This window comes from Tuber melanosporum (genome assembly GCF_000151645.1).
Source record: "Tuber melanosporum whole genome shotgun sequence assembly, scaffold_40, strain Mel28".
Classification (NCBI taxonomy): Eukaryota; Fungi; Ascomycota; class Pezizomycetes; order Pezizales; family Tuberaceae; genus Tuber; species Tuber melanosporum.
In genome coordinates, this window is record NW_003299085.1 from 105,835 (window position 1) to 132,541 (window position 26,707).

General features: G+C 42.9%; 1 protein-coding gene; it reads right to left on the minus strand.

Moving 5' to 3' along the window:
* Window positions 1-717: 717 nt before the first annotated feature.
* On the minus strand, window positions 718-1,931 carry GSTUM_00007927001 (uncharacterized protein; the record flags this gene model as incomplete). XM_002839737.2 has 4 exons in its annotated part: window positions 718-939; window positions 1,008-1,246; window positions 1,310-1,569; window positions 1,614-1,931. The coding sequence occupies 4 exons, from the start codon at window positions 1,929-1,931 to the stop codon at window positions 836-838; spliced, it is 921 nt and encodes a 306-aa protein (XP_002839783.1). The 3' UTR covers window positions 718-835.
* Window positions 1,932-26,707: the final 24,776 nt, after the last annotated feature.

Below are 26,707 nucleotides of genomic sequence, written 5' to 3' on the forward strand. Positions count from 1 at the left end.
AACTTTCGGGCATAGGGACCATCACTATTTCCTCCACCCCTACGATACCTACCCATGGTATGCCATAGCACATCAAATATAATATTACTGTATCATATTATACCTATGCAATCGACGGTACAAGTATTTCAAACCTCTTCTCGTAATAGAGAGGTGAGATTGGAAATATGGGTGGGGCAGTTAAGCCACCTCGTTCTCTGGGCAAGTGAGGTCGTCAACCCTAATTCTTGGTGCCGCCGCTCCACTTTCCATAGATAACCAGCGGGGCTTGGAAGGCACTTTATCTCTTGCCTAACCCGAAGGCGCCCGCCTTCCGGGCCCGCGGCCCAGTCCTCGACGGAACAATTAACCGTATGGTGTTTGGGCTCATGGGCTAGACTATGGCCTATTATGGGTGTAAAGGAATGGATTTCTGTTGCGCTTTCTCTACGATATTTCCAAACCTTTTACCGTATATAACCTCAAACAATCGAATCGTGTGCTATGTCGTTGGAGTTGCCCCCTCTGGTAAGGTCCCATGTTTTTTTGTTTTTTTGTGTCTCCTAGGGGACCTGAGCGGCTCTTTTTTTGCCGTATTCTTTGCTCCTTTTCCAAAGCATGGAATTCTCGACTCCAGAGCACACGGTTCGATTATTTGAGATTATACGGTATTTTCCTGGTTATCAAAGTATGAAATTGTGAAATAAATAAGCTTGGCACATAGACTAACATCTCAAATTGTATATTGATATAAACTTTTAGAGTGTATCAACCGAGATACGGCCATGGTCATTCACACATCCTTCACCAGTAGAGAAATTGAGCAATAGTGTATCCACAATTTCTACTGCCTCAGTTAAAGCGCTGATAGCACGAGCATACGCACTTCAATACTTTCTCTTGGATATTTATCCGACCTCCACTTCTCACTGTGCCAAAAAGCCGAGTGTGGGGGAGTCCCTGGTCTAGCGTCAGGCGTGCTCGCAATGGGCCAGCTAGCCAGCTAACCTAAAGTAGTTTGAACTTACTTATCCGCTCTTCCCCGACCCCGCAGGAATCAAACACCATGAACGCACATACCTCTTCCTTCATCATTTTGGAGAGATAGTAGAACTTGAAGTCCGGGCTATACTTCACGATATAATTCCTGCGGGTGTAATCGCTACTGACATGAACTGAGCTGACAAGGTCCGAGGCTTTGACCGTTCGCGCATCGCACATGGCCAAGGGGTTATCTTCCACAACGTCGACGAGTGGACGCCAAATGCTTGAGGTATCCACAGTCAGAGCAGGACATATAGAACAGGGTCTCGATTGGAGTGAAGCGTACTTTATCACACGCACCCGGTACTTTTTCACTATTTCGGCCGTCTCCTCTCGACCGAGTTCCCGTTTCAGCCATTCCAGAACTCCCTCAGGTGTTTGATCTGCCACATGCATGTAATCCCATCCCCCCCCCCCCCATTTGCCCGACATAAGGAGGGACTCACCAATGTGAACTAACAGCGCGGGCGACAGCTTGTAAGTTCCGCACAAGCCGGGGTGAATAGGGATCTTGCTTTGAATTGCCTCGACGCTCCGTAGCTGTCGCTATCAGCTTTAAATTTCAATCCCCATTGGCACCCCGGCCTCACCCTGAAATCGAACATCTCACACCTCTGCACAGTCTCAGGGACCAACTCATGCACGAACACTTTCAGGTCATCAACATATGTTTTCTTGATTTCCTCTTCATCTTTCCAGTTGACGACCGGTAGAGCTCGTGTTCGGTATTCGAATCCATGGATAGCGAGTGTGAATTCCCGCTCTCTGCCACGGATATCTAAAACCGGTTGCAGTGGTCGCTTTTCGGTTGTTATATTGCTTGCGCCATCGGTGAAGTTGTGGTATGGCTTTTCAATCTCATAGAGAGGGAGGAATTTGAGGTAGAAAAATTGGGCACTTTCGTCCATAACTAAAGAAAGGCCACCTAGAAAGTGCTGGGTGAATTGGATAGACCTTGAAATGGGATCAAGTGAGGTTTCTAGAAAAGTGGGTTCCCATAAAACTTTCATCCTATCCCTTGCACAGTGTGCATGTGAAACAGTAGAATTCGTTGGCATGCACGGTAAGCCCGGTGTGGAATGGTTGGATCTGTGATTCATTAAGAATTCAGCAGCTCTCGATGTGCTGGGTCAGTTATGGCGTGAGAGTCCAATCTACTGGAGTAGCTGCCAATAACAGCTATTTGGTAGCTTTGTGTGGTTTGCCGTTCCGGGCAATGGATTTTACTGGTTCGCACACCCAACGGGATAACAATATGCTATTAGGATAAGGGAAACCGAGCAGGAAGAATAGGTTTCCTAACATATTACTAAAATTAACTGTTGATAGTGGAATCTAATGAAGTTTGTGCATTTCCATGATCGGAGCACCACGGAAGCAAAGGGGTTTTATTTACGTACTTGTATTTCATCAGGTTTGTCCATACCATGTCAGCTGTTCCAGGCCAAAATTCAACCTAGGTGAGGACCAATCGATTTGGAAGAAGAGTCGGCAACAGGGCAACAAAATTTGAGAGTATTTCATGATATCTAAAGCATTCATAGGTACAGCTGCGTCCTTAAAGTTCTCATACCCCTCCCTACAACACGAGAACTATTCCCATTAACGAGAGAGCAACAAAAACTCATCAGACAACTGTTCTCGAATATACCTCCGTGGAAGCTGCGGAGAGGGCTAGCGAAGCGCTTCCAAGAGCTATGAGTGCTTGGAAGGGCATGAGGATTTTACGGGTGCCGCTGTTTGTCTACCTTCAAATTTCCTGATAATGCAGAAATGACCACTGTATTTCCACAGCCTTGCGCCAGGGGTGGGGTAATGAAAAGGAAAACACAAACAACTGCAATCGGTGATGTGGCGTCCAGGCGGGCAGCCGGTGATCCAATGCAATCGATTGATAGCGTTAGAGAATGAAACATGCAACACACTCGGGTAGGCCGACTGTTAGTGCTTCTGGGAGACGCCTCGCAAACAATGACTATCGTGATCACATATCACAAGTGAGGCTCTTTTAGACTAGTAAAGCTGTTCTCTCTCACGCCGTATCCACGACGTAAAAGGGTGAGTCTCTACTCTCACTTCTTTTTCACGACCACCGTCTTGAGATCCTAAAGCTTGATTTGAGCTTAACTTCGAAAACCACACACAGATCCTCCCTCGGAATAATCCTATAAGAACATACCCAGTACTGGTATGTATTTCTCATTGACCCTTGCCAAATGTCAGTAATTAATATCGGCAGGAGGCCGCACGCGAACAATGGATTCCAGCAAGCAAGATTCATCGAGACCGAACTGGGCTGCTGCTACTGAGCAAGCTGCTGTGAAGGATGGGCGTCGCGAGCCAACGATAAAGGTCTGGCAGGCTCGGACTGCAGGTGATGCGAAATCGCCAAACAACGGGAATGATGGAGGCAGCGGAGGCGGTGGAGGCGGTGGAGGTGGCCGGAGTGGTGGAGATAGTGGAAACGGTGGAGGTCCTTATCCGCCTTTGTTCACCTGAACAGGCAGGAAGGAAATGGAGGCTTGCTTTATCTTCTAGTTATGGTAGCGTTAGGAATGAACCACGAGTGGCATTGGCTGACCCTGATTGATATGATGCCCGTAAAAACTGTAATAATTGGGCCTCACCCTAAGACGTCCGGAATTTCCCCCTTTGGATTAGAGGGGAAATACGAAGCAAAAAAAAAGAACTGTCTCTCAGCCCTCGGCTGAGACAGGGTTTATGAGTAATAAAAAGCAAAAAAATACAATCGACCTTACTAGGAGGGGCAATTACAACATCCTGGAGCCACTGCACCATGTGTCTCCTTCCCCGCCGACTGGCGGGCCGTCCCGGGTGAGTCTCTTTCTTGGTGGGGGGCTTGCGAGAGGGCTTTAAGCCTCAGTAGTGATTATTATTGTTGGCATTACCATAGTCCAACCTGCCTTTCGGCTTTCTACAGGGCGCGCGGGTAGTATTATACTTTCTATATGTACTACGGAATAGGTAGCGATTGTACCGGTACAATTACCGTATAATCTCCAATAATCGAACCGTGTGCTATGTAGTCGAGAATTCCCTGCTTTGGAAAAGGAGCGAAAAGCACGGCAAAAAAAAAAAGAAGAGCCGCCCAGGCCCCCCCTAAGAGATATAAAAAGACAAAAAAACACGGGAGCCCTACCAGAGGGGGCAACTCCAACGACATAGCACACTGTTCGGTTATTTGAGATTATACGGTACTGTAGGAGCTCTTGTACGAGTACCGCAAAAATCCAGTAAATTCACTATCGGAGATCGGGGTTTCAGCTCAGTTGCAGGGGTAAAAATGATCCAGCCAACACATTGAGTGACTGAGTGTGATGCCGAGATCAATGAATTTGCACAGACTGTATCAAGTTGGAACTGTGTCAGTGCTATAAAGCTTCATGAGAAAAGGCCTGAGAAGGTTATAATTCGGGAGGAGAAACAGGATATAAAGCCAATGAAATGTAGATAATTGTGAATGAGAGAATAATTACCATTCCAGTTACATTGTCACCAATTCAAAGCCCAAAATGATAGTATGAACTAAAAAGTGAAGGCTATTTGTGCATGAACTTTAACTCAGCAAGAATTAAAGCCTATCCAATATCCCAAACAAACCTATAGTCAAAGGTAGAAACTTAGAGTTCTGACATTCCTAGAACTTCATCAAATACCACTACAGTACCCTGAAGAGTACCACTATCTGGTCCAGCAAAAGGCATCAGATTAATATTATGTACCTTAACAAATAATTAGCAACTAGTTAAGAAAGAAGAATAAGATAGAAGAAATAGGAGGAGATTCATAAGTGAAGAAAGAGGTAGCTTTAGAATATAGTTAGTAGATGTTATAGCCTGAATCAGAAGATTAATTGTATAAGGATTTTTCTGGAAAAGTGAGAAGCAGGGATAATAGTATAGCAAGTATGGTTTTGAATTCAATCTCAATTTCAAATTCATGAAATCTATCAAAATGTGAACCCAAAAACTTTTTGATTCAGTAAAGAGTAATTTCATAACTTCCATAGCTAGTATAAAATTAGTCTTAATTGTATCACAAAAAAAAGTACAAATGGTATAAGAAGATTACTAACTCTTAGTAGTAAACTTGTTACAATTTAATTGGTAGAACTAACTGTTAGATAGAAGAAAACTCTAGTATGTATCAAGAAGACTTAGGCTGAAATCTTTAGTATAGAGGGAGATTGTCTAAGAAGGCTTAATAATGTTCTTTTCCTTTATGACTACTAAGAGCTCACTTGAAAGGACAGTAAAAATATTGTAATAAAAATTCTTTGGTATAATAATATTAAATTATTAAGATCTCTTCTCTATTGCTTAATAATGTTTGTAAAGTTTGGAAGACACTTTGATATTTATATCCCACATCTGAGTGTTCACAGACTACTTCTAACTACTATACAACTAAGTATCTTTCCTAAATCTGTGCCCGATAGTTCTTGGTCTTAGCAAGTGCAAACATCATTTGACTCTAAAGTCTTTTACACCATCTTCATACTCTAAGTAATAAAATCTTCACTATCAGAAGATGTGCATTTATCTTTTAACTGATAGTCTAGAGTTAAATAGAGATCTTTCTGAAACTTCAGTCTTCTTGACTATCATTACAGTAGTCTCTTCCAAATTCACAAAGTGGCCAGCTTATATGTTAGGCACCCATGCATAATACAGGCTTTATAGATAGTATATTAACATTTTTATGTCCTCAGCCTATTAGGTCTTGTGAGTCTGAGTAGCTTCTCCTCAGTCTGCCTCGCCTCCAAGAGAATTGTAACTGGTACGGGTACTTGGTTATTGGTTTTGTTTTACGTTTTAAGTATCGTTTGATACTTGGTTTTGTTTTATGTTTTGTTTTAAGTATCGCTTGATACTTGGTTTGTTTTAAGTATCGTTTGATACTTGGTTTTGTTTTATGTTTTGTTTTAAGTATCGCTTGATACTTGGTTTGTTTTAAGTATCGTTTGATACTTGGTTTTGCTTTATGTTTGTTTTAAGTATCGCTTCGATACTTAAAGAGTTTTACCATAGTGTATCGATTGATACCTTTGATTAGTTTTGTTCATGCTAGACATGAACAGATTTGTGTATTTAAAGACCGCCTGCTTCTACGATAGAAGAGGCAGACTTCGACAGACAGTATTTCAATATACTTGGTTGAAAGGTTACTTCTTTGTTCCTCAGTACGCCCTCGAAGCCTCCTTTAGTTTTCAGCTCTCGCCTCCTCTCTGGAAGAGCAGGCCACCTGCCAACTATCGTACCTATTACCGATAACGTGATTAGCACCTTGCGAACACGTTACATTTTTTTAACCTCAGCAAGTGGTTAAGAACCTGTCCCCGGATTTAGGCCTGATCAACCTATTGATATCCACCTTAGAACGCTAGCGGAGAGAAGCGGCAGAATCACAGCACATTCGGCTTCAACTCAAACCCAAGATAGAGTCTTTGACGACCAGGAGTGGGAAGCAAATCCCACGGCAAGACCTTACAAGAAAGAAACAACCCCGGTGCTCTGCTAAAGAGCTGGGCGATCCTACAAACACGGAAGATACACAACCTCCAGGAGAATTCCCTTCTACTCCAGCAAAGAAACCTTCCTTTGAACCTCCAATCGACCCCGAATCCAGTAGCGAATCAGATATGGCTAGCACAGGAGGAGGGCCTTCTGGAGGAGGGAAATCTCAGGCAAGGCCTGAAGAAGAGGAGGTACCTGCAGCATTTGAACCCCCTAAGTTTAAACTCCACCTCCCAGCAAAGTTCACGGGAGAAGGAAAGGACCTCAAACCTGAAGCCTTTGAACGATGGGCAACAGAACTCTCACACTTCCTACTCTTACAAGGAAAAGATATGGAAGACCCTACAACCGGACTTATAATTGGATCATTTTGCAAAGGAAAGGCAACCGACGCATACCACCAATGCTATAAGGATTTCGGCGGGAATGTAAGATTAAGAGGATCTACAGTTCTCGATTACCTGAAAGGACGATTCCAATCCTCTATAACCAACGACCTCCTATACAACAAATTCAACCAGCTCCAGCAAGTTAACGGAATGCATGTCAAGCGAATCACCGATGTGGCTACGGACCTAATAATGTATAAGGACCGGATGGAGAGAGGAAGTATCTCCAAATACATCCTGAAGCGACGATTTTACGACACCATGCACCCTACCCTCCGGCGAGAAGTAGAACCACTCGAGGAAGATAGCGATGATATTGCAGTAATAATTGCAAGAGCAGAACGAAAGGATGCCATTCTCCATGAGACCAAGGCCTACAAAACACAGACCTCCTCTAGTAGGAACAGCCAGCCACGACACAAAACCTCCAGCAACTCTGAAGACAATACCCCACGGGTTTTCAAGAAGAAAACAAAATCCTCCAAAGAATCAAGACGGCAAAAAGGAGAATGTTTTGAATGTGGAAAGACATGGCACATGGCAAAGAACTGTCCTACGAAGAAAGGAAAAAGAAAGGCAATTAAGCAAGAAGCATCGGCCAACAATGTTGAAAGCGATAACGCCCAATCCAGTGAATATGAAGAGATCCATATCGGATATATCGAGGTGGAATGCAACAGTGTTCGACCTCCTGCTACATTCAAAGCACACACCGCTCTGGAAGGTACTATCCTGATCAATGGCAAAAGGGCTCGGGTCCTGTTCGACACTGGCGCGATCGGGAGAGTTATGATCAGTAATGCTTTTGTTTCTGTCCATGGACTCCCCACTCGAGACCTTAACCAACCCATACCAGTCAATATGGCAGTAAAGAGATCACGATCCACAAGCCATAAAACCGGTAGCACGACCATTCAACTTGGTTCTGCAGTTCTACCCCCCCAGGAAATGCTGGTTGGAAACTTAGCCAAATACAATGCCCTAATAGGCATGCCATTCCAAAACTGCCACAAAGCTATAATTAGGTGTGGGGAATCAACCATCGATTTCCCAGATCAAAAGGTCAGAGTCTCATGCAAGCCAACAAGCGGAGAATACCGAGCCGCAGTCTGTGAAGCAACTACCCAAAAACTGTTGGATGAATACTCTGATGTCTTCCCTGATCAAATACCTGAAGAACTACCACCTATGAGAGAGGTGAACCACCACATCCGCCTCCCAGACCCCTCCAATCTCAAGAACCAACCCACCTACTCTATTCCTGACGCATACAAAAGCCCACTTTGTGATTGGATCAACGAACAACAAAGAAGAGGAGTCATCTACCGGGCAGAAGCCCCAGGTGCCGCTCCTATGTTTGTTCAACCCAAAGCAGATGGCAAAAGAATTCGCCCCTTGGTTGATCTCAAACTACAGAACGAAAACACAGTTATGGACAGTTCCGCTATCCCAAACCAGACCCAGATTCTAAATGCTGTTGGACGGGCAAGATTCCGAAATAAGATTGACCTAAGCAATGCCTACTTCCAAACAAGGTTAGATCCAGAAAGCGAACGCTACAACAGTTTCAAAACACCCTTCGGAAGTTTCATTAGCCGAGTTATGCTACAAGGTGATATGAATGCGCTGGCCACCTTTATGCAAATTATGGAAAACCTCCTAAGCGAATACCTCCACCATTTTGTTTGGGTTTACAGTGATGATATTCTCATCTTCTCAAACACCGAAATAGAACATGCCTACCCTATAGGATTGGTTTGTACCAAACTAAGGGAAGCTAAATTCTACGCTAGCAGAAACAAATCAATCCTGTTTGCAGACAAACTCGATATTCTAGGTCATGTTATAGATGATGAAGGAATACATGCAGCCCCAGGAAAAATAGCCTGTTTAACGGAATGGTCAACACCCCGGAATCAAAAAGAACTCATGTGATTCTTAGAACTAGTCAACTATATTTCCCAGTTCCTCCCACACCACGCCACTGTGACTGCGCCGCTCACAGACCTTACCGGCAATGCAGAATTTGTCTGGACCCACACTCATGACCAAGCCTTTACCAACATCAAGGAATTGATTAAAAACGCCAACGTTATTCAACCTATCGACTATAGTAAACCGGAACCGATATGGCTAATTACTGATGCATCGGATGTTGGAGTTGGAGCATGGGTTGGGCAAGGGGCCTCCCATGAAACGGCAAGACCGGTGGCATTACACAGCAGGAAGTTCACTAACTCACAGATAAACTATGGGACAACAGACAAGGAAGCCCTTGCTGTGATTGATGCCCTCGCCGCGTTCAACCACATCCTCATGGGCAATACCTTCACTATTGTCACCGACCACCAACCTCTCACTAATCTTAAAACGGAAAGAATACCTGGAAGAAGAAGAACGAGGTGGATAGGCGAGATCAGCAAATACGATGCAAAAATCATCTATACACCTGGAAGAACGAACTATTTAGCTGATGCTCTCTCCCGCCTATATGAGAATCAAGACATCGCAGACCCCCCTCTCGTTCACGACCACACAAAGCAAAGCGAGGACAGCCCTGACGACACCTCCTATGAACAAGAACTATCAATGGCTACCGCCAGCCCTACCGCTCCCTGCAATCCTTTCTCTTACACCATGTACAGTGCTGCCGGAACAGAACGAGGAAAGGACATTGATGAAGAATGGAAAGACAATTGCACGCTCCGCAGTACACCTCCTCACGAACTTGAACAAAGAAGACTCCACTGGTCCCACTGTTACCACGACACATGCCCCTTCCACCAGACTGAGATCAAGTTCGGCAACAGATATCAACGACCGTACTATATGCCTGCTAACAATGCCAAAGACACCAGCTTCGACACCGTAGAAGGAGCAGAAGAGGTGATCAATCAAGATGAATCGACCCAACCTCCTCTTACCGTTAATCCTGTTCCAACACGATACCAAGGTCTTGAAGAACTCGAACAAGCAGCAGCCTACGTAGATGCAATATCCTATTTACACCCCCCACAGTCAGCCCCGCCATCCTCTCCTGCTATATTCGATTCACGACCACTATATGGTGGACCCTTACGAGTATATAACAACGAAACCATTGTCTCGGTCATACCCCCTACTATCCCCGAGCATCGGCGTCAACTCTATGAAACCTATGAGGAAGAGGAAGCCCCTATCGAACCAACAAGAGGATCCCAAATCGAGGATGAACGAGATGTTAGATCGACCACAGAAGAATTAACATCCTCTTTCCGAAGCCAAATGATAGCAGGATACCGCCATGACCCGATTTACTTCAAAGCCCTGGATAGCTCCAGGCATGGAGACCTCGCCCCCTACAACATATCCAACGGAATGGTCTTTACCAGCACCCGTTACGGAGAACATTGCTTATACATCCCGAAAGGCCATATGTTCAATGGAATGACAATTAGAGAATATGTCATATCCGAGATTCACAACAAAGGACACCACAGTGCGGACCGCAACCTTCAATATGCTTCAGAATATGTTTACTGGCCTGAGATGCGCAAGGATTTTCGCGATTTTGTCAAACAATGTGAACTCTGCCAGGCAAACAAGGAGCGAACACAACTACCTGAAGGAAAGGCACAGACCCTGCAACTACCATTTGAAATATTCGAATCATATGCCATCGATTTCGCAGGACCATTCAACAAGTCGGCAGGATATGATACCATCTTGGTAGCTGTGGATCGATTCTCTGGATACACATGGCTCATACCAATGAAGGTTACCGATTCCTCCAAAGACACCTGGAATAACCTCCAACGATACCTGTTTACCCCCCATGGGTACCCCTTATCTATTGTCAGTGATGCTGACCCCCGCTTTACCGCCAGATTCTGGAAGCAAACCTTGACCTCTCTCAGAATAAACCACATTATGGCTGCCCCAGGACACCATGAGACTAATGGCCAAGCAGAACGGAAGATCCGCGAGGTTAAAACTGGAATTAGGAATATGATCAATGAACGATCAAACCAACTGGGAACCAGCCCTTGTTGAGCTCACGGCATATATCAATGCCGGGTTTTCAGATACTCTGGGAATGTCACCATATAAGGCAGTCTTTGGCCGCCAATACCTCCTCCTACCTACAACACTATTTAAGAACTCCTCAGTCCCCGCCTCCGATGACCATTTAAACCGCCACCAAGCCATTCGGAACGATGCTTTCCAAGCTGTTAAGGCTGCCCGATTCCGAAGCACCACTACTGCCCAGAAACGACGACGCAAACATGTCTCCATCTCACCAGGAGATATGCTCATGGTTCACGGTAACATGTTCATTACCAATGTCGGACGCAGTAAGAAACTGCAACCCCGATGGCGTGGACCCTTCAAAGTCATATCCTTTGACGAGCATACAGAGAACTACACTGTCCAGATGGATGGACGCATGTACCACCACAATACTGCAGTCTTTCACGCCTCTGCTGTCAAACGATTCCACCCAAATGACGACTCCAAGTTCCCTGGAAGGACCCACTCTCGACCTGCACCTATCATCATTGAAAAGAAAGATGAATGGGAAGTTGAAGAAATCCGAGACCACTGCCTTTGGCATGGAAATGATCAGTTCCTAGTCAAATGGAAAGGGTATCCGATGAGCAAGAACAGCTGGGAACCACTGGAAGGACTAGAGCATGCTATGGAAAATGGTAAACGAATGGTGGAAAGACAATATGCCAAACGAATCCCTCCCTCCAACGATCAACTATATCACCATGTGCTGGACACCTACAATGCCAGAAACTGAGCGATGGCACGCAGAACTCGAAACTAGAGATGGATTTTGGGCACCATACTTTGAGTCAGAGTTCGAAAGCAGCGATGAGGAAAATCAAGCTATGGAGCAGGCTCTCGACAACCTTATCTAGTCACCAATCACCATCCGAATACCATAACGATGTCAAACTATGTGGAGCTCAATAGTGCAGGCAGCGACAACAGGTTGTTGGACTGTTGTTGAACCGCGATGCTATCCAACTTGAAGACTATTTCGAAATCCTCTGGATTGACTACTGTCCTGATTGCGATCATGCTTGGGTTGATGTACAGCACGAATCTGGTATTCGTGACTACTGTGACCTGCATTTCTTTGAGTCTAAAGGTTTTCTTAGGATTTCTTCTTGTCCCTGGTGTGACACTTATGATGAACAGGAGATGGCGGAGTTTGAAGCCTTTGATTCTTTAGCCGACGATTTTGATGATTATTAGTTTTTTTTGTTTAAACCGTTGTTTTGTTTTGGGGAATGTAACCGGTACGGGTACTTGGTTATTGGTTTTGTTTTACGTTTTAAGTATCGTTTGATACTTGGTTTTGTTTTATGTTTTGTTTTAAGTATCGCTTGATACTTGGTTTGTTTTAAGTATCGTTTGATACTTGGTTTTGCTTTATGTTTGTTTTAAGTATCGCTTCGATACTTAAAGAGTTTTACCATAGTGTATCGATTGATACCTTTGATTAGTTTCGTTCATGCAAGACATGGACAGATTTGTGTATTTAAAGACCGCCTGCTTCTACGATAGAAGAGGCAGACTTCGACAGACAGTATTTCAATATACTTGGTTGAACGGTTACTTCTTTGTTCCTCAGTACGCCCTCGAAGCCTCCTTTAGTTTTCAGCTCTCGCCTCCTCTCTGGAAGAGCAGGCCACCTGCCAACTATCGTACCTATTACCGATAACGTGATTAGCACCTTGCGAACACGTTACAAGAATCACCTTCAGAGAAATCCTGTTTCCAGGATCAACCAATCTATAGGACCCTTCAAATAGGCATTGGTGTTATCTCTATCTCCTATGGCCTCTGGAACACTGTAGGAGCAGTTGCAGATTATCACAATAAAAATATCCTGTTACTTTCAGCCTGTAATTAGGATGCCTAACTTTAAAGCCTAGTAACTAAATGTACCTCTGACAAATTTCTTCCATACTACTCCCTAGAGGTATCCAGAGGTTCTATCTTATATATTTTATGAATAGATTCTAGTTGGACAAAGAGCAGTAACATATATAGTGTTATAATATGGACTTTCTTGAAATAATATTAGTCATAGGGTACAACTCTTCAAAATCTTAATAAGAACATACAGGTCTGTTAGGAGTACCAGGATCCAATACCTAGAAACTACCCTAAGTAGAGTAATCCTACTCAGAATTGGAATCTCTGGTCTTCAACACCCCCTTCCAGCCCCCTGACAGGGCCCACACGTCATTATACATATCTATCTTAGTTGCATCCTGTAACCATAATGCCACAGTACTGAAGGTATCAGAATAACTCTATATATGATACTACTATCTGTCTAACCAGATACTGTTCACGGGTTATATGAGAGAGTATCTTCAGCTATGTTTTTGAAAGAGAATAAAGTAAATCCATCAACTACCCAGAGAATTACTAGGCTTCAAAGATGGAATATCTTTCACAAAAATCATAAGTAATGGGATATTTTCACACAAAGATATGATATTGAATATTAAAGGATCTCTACAAAGAGCCAACACATTCTCAGCCACCCTACAATAATTAGAAGAGTTTAGAATTCCTAGAAAGTACTACCGAAGAAGCCAATGGGCTTCTTGGAGTGTTATAAATAAGTCAAGGAATTCTTTGTGGCTGCAGAAATTATAACCAATACCAGATAATGACTAAATCTCTATTATCTAGGACAACCAGAAGTTGCTGGCTGAGAGATTATGAGCTAATCTGATAGAATGGCTTCCTGTAAATCAGTAGGAAGTCATATGAAAGATATCTGCCAGTTGGATCAGGAGTTATAGAGGTTTAAGGTCGGCAACCTAGGAGGGTTGCATCTATGACTACTCCTGCAGATACAACCCATGGATAAAACTGATTGTTTTATCAATAGGGAGATAGTTAGGACCAATATAGTTCAACTTGAGAACTAGGCCATAAGTCTAAGAACTCCAAAGATCAAATAATTACTATTGAAAACAGTACAGTTCTCCAACTAGTAAAATATTAAATTAACAAAAAGGGTGTGATTATTTTCAGAGTCTCTAGACATTCATACTTATCGTGAATACCTGATATTGCAAGTTATAGTTAGAGAAGTACATAATTTGTATAAGAGATAGATGTTGTCACGAATGTAGCTTGGCAGGGAAAAGGTTTTCATGTGACGCATGGTTATGAGTCACAGGTATGTTATAGTTTCACACATATGACTCATTCGACTCATATGATTAGTTATTTGTGGGATTTGTGATGCTTTCGCACATGGCTCAAATATGAGTCATGGGACATGCGCCTGGCGAGTATACCTTGCGAGTGTGCCTTGCGGGTATACCTTGCGCATATGATTTATGTTTAGCACATAACCTCATTATGAGATCATGGGTTTCGCGCATATGACTCATTCGAGTCATATGACTTGTTTATTGTGTTATGATTAGTTTATGAGTTTTCGCACATGACCTTGCTACAAGGTCATAGGTTTTGAGCATGTGACCATTTGGGTCATATGACTAGTTTGTTATGATTTGATTTCACACATGTGACCACTTTGGGTCACATGACTATAGGCGGGAAGAACACTATATAAGGAGGCCGATACAGCCGAGGTGAATAGGTTCTTCACGCTTTATTCTAAGAACTTTTCCTACTTATTACTTTAACGAATATAAATCACCTTTACGATCTTTATCTTTATTGCAATATTATCATTACGCCAAGGAGAGCTCTTCACAAAGAAGAGTTAGAGAAAGCTTACAATAGGCGTTCCCGATAGAAGACAAAGGTCTTGTACTATCGATAACGTAGGCTGAGGCCTAGTGCTATCGTAAGAGTAAGGAAAGAAGAAGAAGAGAAGTATCGTTCCCCATTGCCAAGAACTAACTATCTGAGGAGGGATCATTACATTACAAAGTGTCACCTAGTGCAACGCCAAACGATACAAGATGGCCTCCTTCAACCCAGACAGGAAAGGAGATATCGACATCAACGATCAAAACCCTAACCTAGGAGGATTCAGCGACACCCTAGATCACATTTCAGCAGAACCCTCAAGAGCAGTAAGCCCAGTAACCACAGAGAAAGAATCACCAGTTAATAGCTTTCCTGCAGGAACATTATGACCCGAGAGAATGTCGGGATCAGCAGTACTTGGGCCACTGGCACCAGCCACTCCTGCACCTGGTACTAGCATACTTGAAATGAGTGAGAATCAGTTTCAGACATTTCTAGCAGCAACACGAAACACAGGACAAGGAAATATCCAGCGACCAAAAGTAAAAGAACCCCACACATGCGAAGGAGCTGAAGACAAGCTGCGAATATTCCTGGCACAATGCGAAGAGTATTTTGCTATTAAGGGATATGGAGAACACCACGATGAGATCAAGATTCCATATATGAAATCTCAACTAAGAGGTCTCGTGGGACAATAGATCATGCCCTTCCAAGATGGAAGGAAGCAAAGGGAATGGGTCACATACAAGGAGTTCAAGGCAACACTCTTCGAACAATTCAGAGATTCCAACACCAAAGAGACAGCAAGACGAAAGTTGGAAAAACTTCAACAAGGAAAACAGACCTTTTCGGCATACTGGAACGAATGCCAACTATTGGAATACGAGACAGAGTTTAATGATACTACCCTCTACATCATCCTCCTGAGAAATTGCAGTAAAAGACTCTGAGAAGTGTGGGGAATTTCTGACTCACATTACACAACAGCAGAATGATTTATAAGATGGGCCATCGATAAGGAAAGCAAGCTAAATATGGTTCAAAACAACTCAAGAAACACTATAGTACACAGGGTGGTCCAATCATCCAGGAACATGGACAGGACCTTCAAACCACAAGTAGCTCGAGGTAAAAGTCAAGCATTACTACCAGGTGAGCCAATGGAATTGGACAAATCAAAGGCAAGACCTACTCTGAACCTGTCAAAGAAAGAATATGCTAGAAGAATGAATGGGAAACTCTGCCTGAGGTGTGGAAAAGCAGGACATCAGATACGAGAATGTAGAAGCTGACCAGACAGTGGATACCAAGGAACTGGGGCTGCTAGAAACAACCGCTTCTAAGCTCAAAAGAGGAGCAACATTCACGAAATAATCACAGAAGATTTACAAGGCGGAAAAAAAAAACCCCCCGACAAGGGTCACCAGTAAACAGTAGTCTGAGAGACCCAAGATATAGACCTGGAAAACCCATCAAGTTAGCAAACTATTACACGGCACTACATTCGCAAAGGGGAGAAGTAGATGGAGATCACGTAATGATCAAAACGAGAATACACAACGAAAAGCACAACGAAATAACAACATATGCAATGCTCGACTCGGGGGCTACTAAAAGTTTTATCGACAAGGAAATCTGCGACAAATACGGCCTCCACACCAAGAAAGCGAAGAAAGCAAGACAGGTCTACCTAGCAGATGGAAAGCCAAGCGCAATGAATCCTATAACCCATACGGTGATTGTACCTATGGACATTGACAGCCATAGGGAAATGGCAACCTTTCAGGTAGGAGATCTCAAGAACCATGAGATAGTCCAAAGGATGTCATGGTTATGAAAACATAACCCGAGGATAGATTGGAACGAGAACAAGATGACTGTAACCGGTACGGATACTCGGTTATTGGTTTTGTTTTATGTTTTGTTTTAAGTATTGCTTTGATACTGGGTTTGTTTTAAGTATCACTTGATACTTGGTTTTGTTTTATGTTTTGTTTTAAGTATCGCTTTGATACTTAATTAGTTTTACCAAAGTGTCTTGATTAATACCTTTGATTAGTTTCATTCATGCAAGACATGAACAGATTTGTGTATTTAAAGACCACCAGTTTCTACGATAGAAAAGGCAGACTTTGACAGACAGTATTTCAATATACTTAATTGAATGGTTACTTTTTGTTCCTCAGTACACTCTCGAAGCCCCCTTTAGTTCTCAGTTCTCATCTCCTCTCTGGAAGAGCAGGCCACCTGCCAACTATCGTATCTATTACCGATAGCGTGACTAGCACCTTGTGAACATGTTACAATGACCTTTACCAGCGAACTGTGTACGACACAATGTCTCAACAGTTTACATGTGGTCTACACAATACCAATATGGGAAGCAGAAGAAGAAACTTTGCATGAAAAGTTTACCGAGATAAGACAAGACAAGAGAGTCCAGATGTAAGAGCTGGACCAAGGGACAAAAGTGCCTACTAAGGGTTCCAAAGGAGCAGCAGGACACGACCTGTATGCCAACAAAGAAACCAAGATACCTACCAATTCCCAGGGTGACAATAGTGACAGGAATAACCATCGTAATACTAAAAAGCAACCTATGGGTGGATAGCACCCCGCAGTAGTCTAGCAGTCAAACATCGACTTATGACCAGTATGGTGGTGAGCGATGTAGACTATACAGGTGAAATCAAAGTGGTCTTGGCCAACCTGGCTCAAGAGGGCTATGAAGTCCAGAAAGGCGATCGAATTGCACAGTTGATTATCGAAAAAATCAACAAGGAGGATCTACACGAAGTAGATCAACTGGAAGAAACTACACAAAGAGACAAGGAATTTGGAAGCACAGATCAGAACCAGCCCGATACAACAAAAAGAATTAAGATCAAAGAGATCACAGCACAAGCCTTTGGATGGTACTATCGAAGGGGAGATACAACAGGAATCCTCAAATAAATATACGAAGATGAGAAAGCAGTTCTGACAAAAATCAACATCAGCACGGAACTAGCAATCCAAGACAAGAAATACCAAAGCAAAAAAAGATGGAAAGAATTGATTCCAAAAGAATATCATCAATTCACGAACCTATTTTAAGAAGAGAAAGCTACGGAGCTACCACCTCGAAGGCCTGGAATCGATCACGAAATTCAGCTAGACAAAGATGAGAAAACAGGAAAAACAAAAGAGATTCCCTATAAGAAGTTATACCCACTAGGAGAAGCAGAGCACGAAGAACTTAGAAAGTACATCGAGCAAAACCTAAAGTGAGGATGGATCAGAGACTCCTTCACATCAGGAGGATTTCCAATACTATTCGTCAAAAAGAAAGATTGAAAAATGAGACTCTGCGTGGACTACAGAGCCCTCAATTCGGTTACCAAGAAAGATCGATATCCACTACCTTTAATCGGAGAAACACTGGATAGACTACAGTCAGCAAAATACTTCACCAAGCTCGACATCAAGGATGCATACTACAATATACACATCAAGGCAGGAGACGAATAGAAGACTACATTCGCCTCAAGATATGGAATGTTCGAATACTTGGTTAAACCTTTCGGGCTAACCAATGCACTGGCTTCATTCCAAAGCTGGATCAACAAGGTACTCAATAAGTACCTCGACATATGTTGTATCGTATACTTGGATGACGTACTCATCTACTCAGAAAACATGCAACAACACCAGAAGGATATCAGTAATATCATGGCCACAATACAAGGATCAGGTATGAAAATCAAACCAACAAAATGCGAATTCCATGAAGAAGAAACAGAATACCTGGGATTTATCATCAATTGAAGCAGGGTCAAGGTCGACCCAGTCAAAATGGTAGCAATATGGGATTGGGCCAAACCAAACAACAAAACAGATGTTTAATGCTTTATGAGATTCAGCAACTTTTATCGTAGGTTCATAGAGGGATTTAGCAGACTTGCAAAACCACTCTATAACTTAACGAAGAAAGACAAGAAATGGAAATAGGGAGAAACGGAACAGAAAGCATATGATGCAATACGACCGCATATAACATCAGCACCTACACTGGTTTATTTCAACCCAAACTGAAGGACAATGATCGAAACAGACACCTCAAAATATGTATGCTCAGGCATACTATCGCAACAATGCGAAGACGGAAAATGGAGGCCAGTGTCTTACCGATCCAAGATAATGACCCTAGCAGAGTGCAACTACGACATTGCAAACAAAGAACTATTAGCGATAGTTCAAGCATTAAAGGAATGGAGGATATACATTCTGAACAATGACTATCCAGTCTGAGTTCTAACTGACCATAAGAATCTGGTCCCATTATTGACTAAAAAGGAACTGAACGACCACCAGATAAGGTGGATGGAACACCTCAGCAAATACAACTTCAAAATCGAATACCAACCAGGCAAAGAGAGCGGAAAGCCAGACACTCTCACAAGGATTGCAAGCGACAAACCACAAACAAAAAAAGACGAAAGAATCAAAAAGAAAACATGAACCCTATTACCAAAAACCTACTTCAAGACGATAGAGGTTATCCAATTCACATCAACAGAAAACAAGGAAATCGAGAAGGCAAACTAAAAGGACAAAACAATTCAGACAATAAGAGAAGCATTGAAGAAAGGAAAAAAGGAGATGAAAAGAATCGCTCTGGGTTTATGCTAATGGAAGGATAAAACCATGTGGTATGACAGAAAATAATGGATCCTGGAAGAAGAGAAGATAAGAACAAACATCATACGACATTACTACAACATCTGAATGGCAGAACACGGAGGAACGGCTAAAACCACAGAATTCATCACGAGGTCATTCTATTAGCCAGGGCTATACAAAGATATCAAAAGATATGTCAAGAATTGCGACATATGCCAAAGGACAAAAACGGCTAAACATGCACCGTACAGATTACTAAAATCGAACGAAGTTCCTGAATGACTATGGAAAACAATTACCATGGATTTCATCACAGACCTACCATTATCAGAAAATTGCGATAGTATCCTGATTGTGGTGAATTGTCTGACTAAAATGAGTCATTTTATTCCAGTCAGAAAAGATATGAACACAAGGGATTTTATACAAATATTCTTCCGAGAGGTCTTCCGACTTCATGGCATTCCAAAAAATATCATTACCAACTGAGGAACATTATTCACATTAGGATTGTGGAAAAAAGTAACCGGAGAAATGGAGATACTAAATAGGCGGAGCACAGTATTTCACCCACAAATGGATGGACAAACGGAACGTGTAAACGCGATACTCGAACAATATTTATAGGCCTACGTCAATTACTAACAAGATGATTGGTACAAACTGCTATCAATGGCTGAATTAGTATACAACAATGGAAAATAATAAACAATTGGCACAACACCCTTCTTCACGAATTACGGACAATATCCACAAAGTCAGGCCACATATCATACGATTAACGCCATAATACCGGATAAAACTGACATGGGAAAACTACACAAGTCATTACAATACAAAATGAGTCAAGCACAGCAACGACAAAAAGAACAATATGATAAACACTGAAGACCAGATCTAAATATACAACTGGGAGATATAGTATGGCTAATACCATGCAATATCTATACGACGCGACCATAAAAGAAATTAGACTACAAGAAAATCGAACCATTCTGAATACTGGAAAGCATAGTCAATCGAGCTTATAAAATCAACCTTCCACCCTCAATGCGAATACACAACACATTCCACATCTCACTCCTCAAATTACACAACAACAACAAGTTTTCCTTACAAACAATCATTCCTCCTCCTCCAATCAAACTCAATGGAGAACTAGAATATGAACTTGATGAAATTGTCGATTCTCACTTCTTCCACAGTCACCTCCAATACTGAGCCAAGTGGACAGGATATTTGCCCGAACACGATAAAACTTGATACTACGCACAAACCTTCGAAAATACACAAAATGCCCTCTCAACCTTCCACCAGCAATACCCAGTCAAGCCCAGCCCAGGTGACGATCACATTCAACCAAGACAAAGGCGATGGAAAGGCTCCCATGCCATTACAACCACACGAGGGCTGGGGTGATAGCCCACGCCAAACTATACCAACCAGCCCTGAATACTCATTCATGGGGTCGACCGACGAAGAACTGAAGGAAAGGGAAAAACAAGCACTGCATAACGCCATGTCATGGACAGTATGCTACAATGATAGATGTCCCACACACTATAGGAACAAGGAAGGCTCAGGATAGTTCTCGAGAGAATACAAAAAGTATAGTCCGTGCCTGGACCATGCCCTAAAGCACTGGAAACAGTGCTTCAACAACAGGTGCAAGATATACAGGATGAAGAAAATCACTGTAGGATACTACCCGCAGAAGGATGGAACAAAGAAAGAGCTTGACGGAAAGAATTCCATGATATGGCAAAGGACTAGGGCCTCGAGGATGAGGTCCAGGGGCGGGGGAGCCCAAAATTCATCTACGGAAATGGAACCGGATACTAGAAGCCTGCACAGGCGAATCTAAGGACTCCAAGAACAACTGGGCCAAGCTGAGGCCACAATTTCAGCAAACGATAAAGCGATCGCGGAGCTGAGGCAGCTGAACGATGCCCAGCGGTGCACAATCAAGATGGCAAACCTCACTTTGAAAATGGTGAGGGTAAGATGGCGGAAAGCAGATGACAAGCTCAATAGGTTCCGGAAATCCATGCGTTCAGCAGGACGGGAACTATTGAAACTTGGGGATAAAGCCTAATGGGACTCAGGCTTAAGGGGAGAGGAGCTAATGTCATGAATGTGGCTTGGCAGGGAAAAGGTTTTCACATGACACATGTTTATGAGTCACAGGTATGTTATGGTTTCACACATATGACTCATTCGAGTCATATGATTTATTATGTGTGGGATTTGTAATGTTTTCGCACATGGCTCAAATATGAGTCATGGGACATGCGCCTGGCGAGTATACCTTGCGAGTGTGCCTTGCGGGTATACCTTGCGCATATGATTTATGTTTAGCACATAACCTCATTATGAGGTCATGGGTTTCGCACATATGACTCAATCAAGTCATATGACTTGTTTATTGTGTTATGATTAGTTTATGAGTTTTCGCACATGACCTTGCTACGAGGTCATGGGTTTTGAGCATGTGACCATTTGGGTCATATGAATAGTTTGTTATGATTTGGTTTCGTGCATGTGACCACTTCATGTCATATGACTATAGGCGGAAAGAATACTATATAAGGAGGCCGATGCAGCTGAGGTGAATAGGTTCTTCACGCTTTGTTCTAAGAACTTTTCCTACTTATTACTTTAACGAATATAAATCACCTTTACGATCTTTATCTTTATTGCAATATTATCATTACGCCAAGGAGAGCTCTTCACAAAGAAGAGTTAGAGAAAGCTTACAATAGGCGTTCCCGATAGAAGACAAAGGTCTTGTACTATCGATAACGTAGGCTGAGGCCTAGTGCTATCGTAAGACTAAGGAAAGAAGAAGAAGAAGAGAAGTATTGTTCCCTGTCACCAAGAACTAACTATCCAAGGAGGGATCATTACAGATATAGTCCACGAACACTCAGACGTAGAATATAAATATTAAAGTACCTCCTAAGCTTTTAGTTACCATCAAGCAACAGAGAAGAGACTTTAATAATGTAATATTATTTTTACAATTCTATTCTACTTTACCTTACTCTTAGTATTCATAAACAAAACTAGTAACCCTTTGAGCCTTCCTAGACAAATCTCCATCTACCAAACAAATCTTGATTAGCTTAGATGATTCTGTATCTATGTAAATTGTCTCCATCTAACAAGGATTCATAAAGGAGCTAGAGGAGGATGTTAACATATCTGATAAATGAGGGTCTGTATGTAGTTACCCCACCAAGGAGTCTGTACACTCCCCTATACCTAATGATTACATCCCATAATGAGATTATTTTAGGATATCACAATTGAGAATCTTATTAACTAACATGATTTATTAAATATATATAATCTGTTAGGCATATAGGAGTATACAGACCTCTTAGTAGAGTAACTGTACACAGACCTTTATTTATCAGAGCTGTCAACACCTACCTCTGTCCCTGTAATCAGGCCTGTATATCCTTAGCACGATTTCAAAGCATTGTGTCCTATAACTCAAATGTTACCTCCATAAAGCCCACTTCATAACACCATATATGTTGCTACCATCAATCCAATCAGAAGTTATTCACAGGATATATAGGAAAGGACTTTTGGTTACCTCTTAAAAGGAGAATAGAAGAAATCCATTCAAGGTATATTGGATTACAAGGCTTCAAATTTAGGTATCCAAACTACAAGCTAAAAGTAAAGGAATGTTTTTATTATGATAATCTATAACTACTCCTACAATGCTCCAGAGGCCATAGAGGATAGATAATATACTAATACCTATCTGAAGGTCACTCTATATTGGTTGGTCCTGGAAACAGGATCCTTCTGGAGGTGATTTTATGAGAGGCAAGACAGACTGAGGAGAAGCTACTCAAACTCAGAAGATCTAATAGATAGTAGACATAAAGTGTTAATATACTATCTATTAAATCAGTATCACACATAGGTACCAGACATATAAGTTGGCCACTTTGTAAATTCAGACAAGACTACTGGAATGATAGTCAACTCGACTGAAGTTTCAGAAAGATATCTATTCAACTCTATAAATTAAAGACTGTCAAGTAGAAGATAACAGTGCATCCTCTGATGGTGGAGATTTTATTGACAAGAGTGCGAAGATGGTATGAAACAATTTAAGGTCAAATGGTGTTCACACCTGTTAAGACCAAGAACTATTGCACACATATTAGTGAAAGGTACTTAGTTACATAGTAGTTAGAAGTAGTCCATAATCACTCAGATATAGGATATAAATACCAATGTACCTCCTAAGCTTTACAAATATCATCAAGCAATTGAGAAGAGATCTTAACAATATAACCTTATTCTACTAACAAATCTTTTTACAATATCTTTAATATTTTCCCAATTTTCCAACACTAAGAAACTGAGATAAGGAAATACTGGGAACAGCATAAAGGAAAACCCAAGTAACAGGAAAGTATAACGCCAAAGGAGAGTTGAGCGATACAGCAGCTTTACTCATGATACCGAGATTCCACTGGCAGAGGCTTTGGTGAGGTTGTCGCTGCCCTTGCCCGGGGAGATCATTACGACCGATATCTCCAAATCAAGACAGGCTATCAGTTGGGAGCCTGAGTTGGCCTGCCGTTCAGTCGGTAACGACTCCCACCCAGGTCCAGGCAGGCTGATATGTAGTTAACGGGTGCGGCGCTGGCCTACCTGGAAGCACTTTGATAGAGATATTCCCTCCTGACTTGAGTACTCAATGTACCTCTTATATGCATCGGAACGCCAGCACCCCAGTGTTTGGATTTCGCTTTCAGAGATTCCTACTTCTGCTGCCCATGTGGCAGCTTCTCTACGGAAACTGTGTCCATTTCACATCCCCTGGCCGAGTCCAGCAGTGAGTTCTAGTTGTTGAAGCTTTAGTACTACGTACTCACAGGTGAATACTTGTTGTCTCTCTGTTCCGATGCAGAACAGTGGTGCGTGGGGTGGTCTGTGTGTATCCAGGGCGAAGAATTCTCTCATAGCATATATCGGACATGCCGTGTCGTAGGTTGCGGCTATTGTGAGGTTTATCCCTTTGCGAAAAGGGTCCGTTTTTGATGCTGGGAGTATCACTTCCATATATCGCCCGCTGGCTCATATCACCATACTACCTTTGGTCAAAAACCAGTTTGAGAAGGTTGGGCCCAAGTCTCTATCTGCCTGCTTGTAGGTAAATTCTCCGACTCGCAGGAATCCTGCGAATGCTAGGGTGAATGCAGCCTTGAGAGCTATGTTGTCATAGTTCGCTGATCTTAGGCACTGTAGAATATGGAGGAGGTAAGGACGGAACAGCGGCATCCGTGTGCGGTGCTCAGGTTCACTGTGGTCGCGCTTTATTCCTTGAATTATGCGCTCAAGTCGGGGGTCCGAGAATCCGTAACAATCAATTCCGAGATCAAGCTGGTATGACCTGACTCCTGCGAGATATAGCTTCATAGTTTTTACTTTTACTATTCCTGCCAGGGAACAAAGCCATTCAATCAGCCAGGTGGGCTTCACTGGAAAGCACCCCCCATTTTGTTGTCGGAAGTCTGATAGTGCACAGAATATGGTGAAGCGGGATCTTGGAGTTTTGTAATTGCGCTGTGTTGATGGTACCAGCCCACGCCACAAGTAGTAGGCTGCTACTTCTGACAGCCCCGATTCCTGAATGTTCGAAATCCACATTGTGGGGGGCTGGATGTGGGGGATAGTAACTGTGGTGCGATGTCAGCAATTCAATTAGTTTCTACTCGTGATAACACATCTGCCAAGGCATTATCTTTGGTCGAAACCCATCTAGCTTCCAGGTCCAAGTCAAACTCTATAGCTAGGAGGAGGCATCTCCCCAGTACTTGCATTGATTTTCCTCGAATAGTACGATTGGTGAGTCCATGCACGACAGCTTTATTGTCAACATGGATTATTAGTCGTTTGCCTATCCAGTCTGCTCTCCAATGCAAGAGTACTTGTTCTACAGCTCGCATTTCTTGCGTATTGATGTGTTCCCGTCCTTTTGCCAGGGATGCCGGAAAGGAGATCGAGAACGCTGAATCTCGCTCAGGATAGGACTGGTTTTCAGGGAGGTAGAATGCGCCCAATCCTTTTGTACTGGTGGCATCTGACCAGGCACGGATGACCTCTTGCCTCATTTTCGCTATTGACCTCTCTGGTGCTACTGATAGTGCTTCCGCCTACCAGGTTAGGTCTCTCTGTACCTCCCTTGATATCCGTCGCTGTTGGTGTCTGGCCCCGGGTGGGAAGAAAAACTCCATGTTATATAGGCGTCTGAGAAAGGTTCTACCAAGGGGTATCCCGGTTGAGACAAAATTCAGGTAACCTGTAATCTTTTGGATCTCAAGGAGCGATAGGGACTTCTGGTCTGTTGCGTTTTGGACGATGGCGCATGCTTTGAAAAGCTTCTTTTCTGGCAGGTGGATCACCATGCGCTCGGTGTCGAACTCAATGCCAGCAAAGCTTACTACCTTTCCCTCCTCATTTTTAGAGGTTTTGATTGTGAGTCCTACCTTGTCACAGAGATTAGAGAATATTTCGCTAAAGATGTCAGGATTTTTGCCAGCGGGGAGTGCCAAGAGAAAGTCGTTGAGATAGTGGATGACTATGGACCTGGTATTCTGCTGCTTCAGCTGATCATCGAGGATCCAGTGAAAAACCTCTGCGAATAGGTTGAAAAGATATGGGACCGTTCGCAGGCCGAATAGGAGGAACCTTTCAGCATAGTATCAGTTCTCCCAATGGAATCCAAGTATTAGTGAGTCCTCCGGTGACACAGGTATATGTTGAAAAGCTGACTCAAAATCCCACTTCACTAGAATACAGTTTTTTCCGAGCTCCTGCACAGCTCTTATACTCTCGTTGATTCCACTATAAACTATTCCACTGTAGGGCTGGGGGATTCCGCCGTTAATAGCTGTCAAGAGACCTGTTGGATAAGACAGGTGGTGGATTCGCCTTTTGCTACCATCGGCCTTGTCCACCAGTCTTAGTGGTGATGCGGTGTAGTGGTTTGGCAGGCTTGCGCGATTGGGGTATAGTTCTAACCGTTTTTTCTTCATCTCAGACTCTATGTCTTGAGCTACTAGATCTGGGTTTTCTTCAGCGCTCGCCAGGTTGGGGTGGATCACAATCCCATTGCACTGGCCCTCATAGCCGATTCGCACACCATAATGGCAAATGCCAATGATTGCTGTTATGACCTGCTGGTCGGGGTACTCTCTAGTAAGCTTCTTCCATCTATTTGCTTTCAACTGCCCTGGTGGCATTGGCATGGTATGGGTGGTAAATAGTGGGTAGTGAACACAGGTATTAGGGCGTAGTTGTTGTTTGCTAACAGGT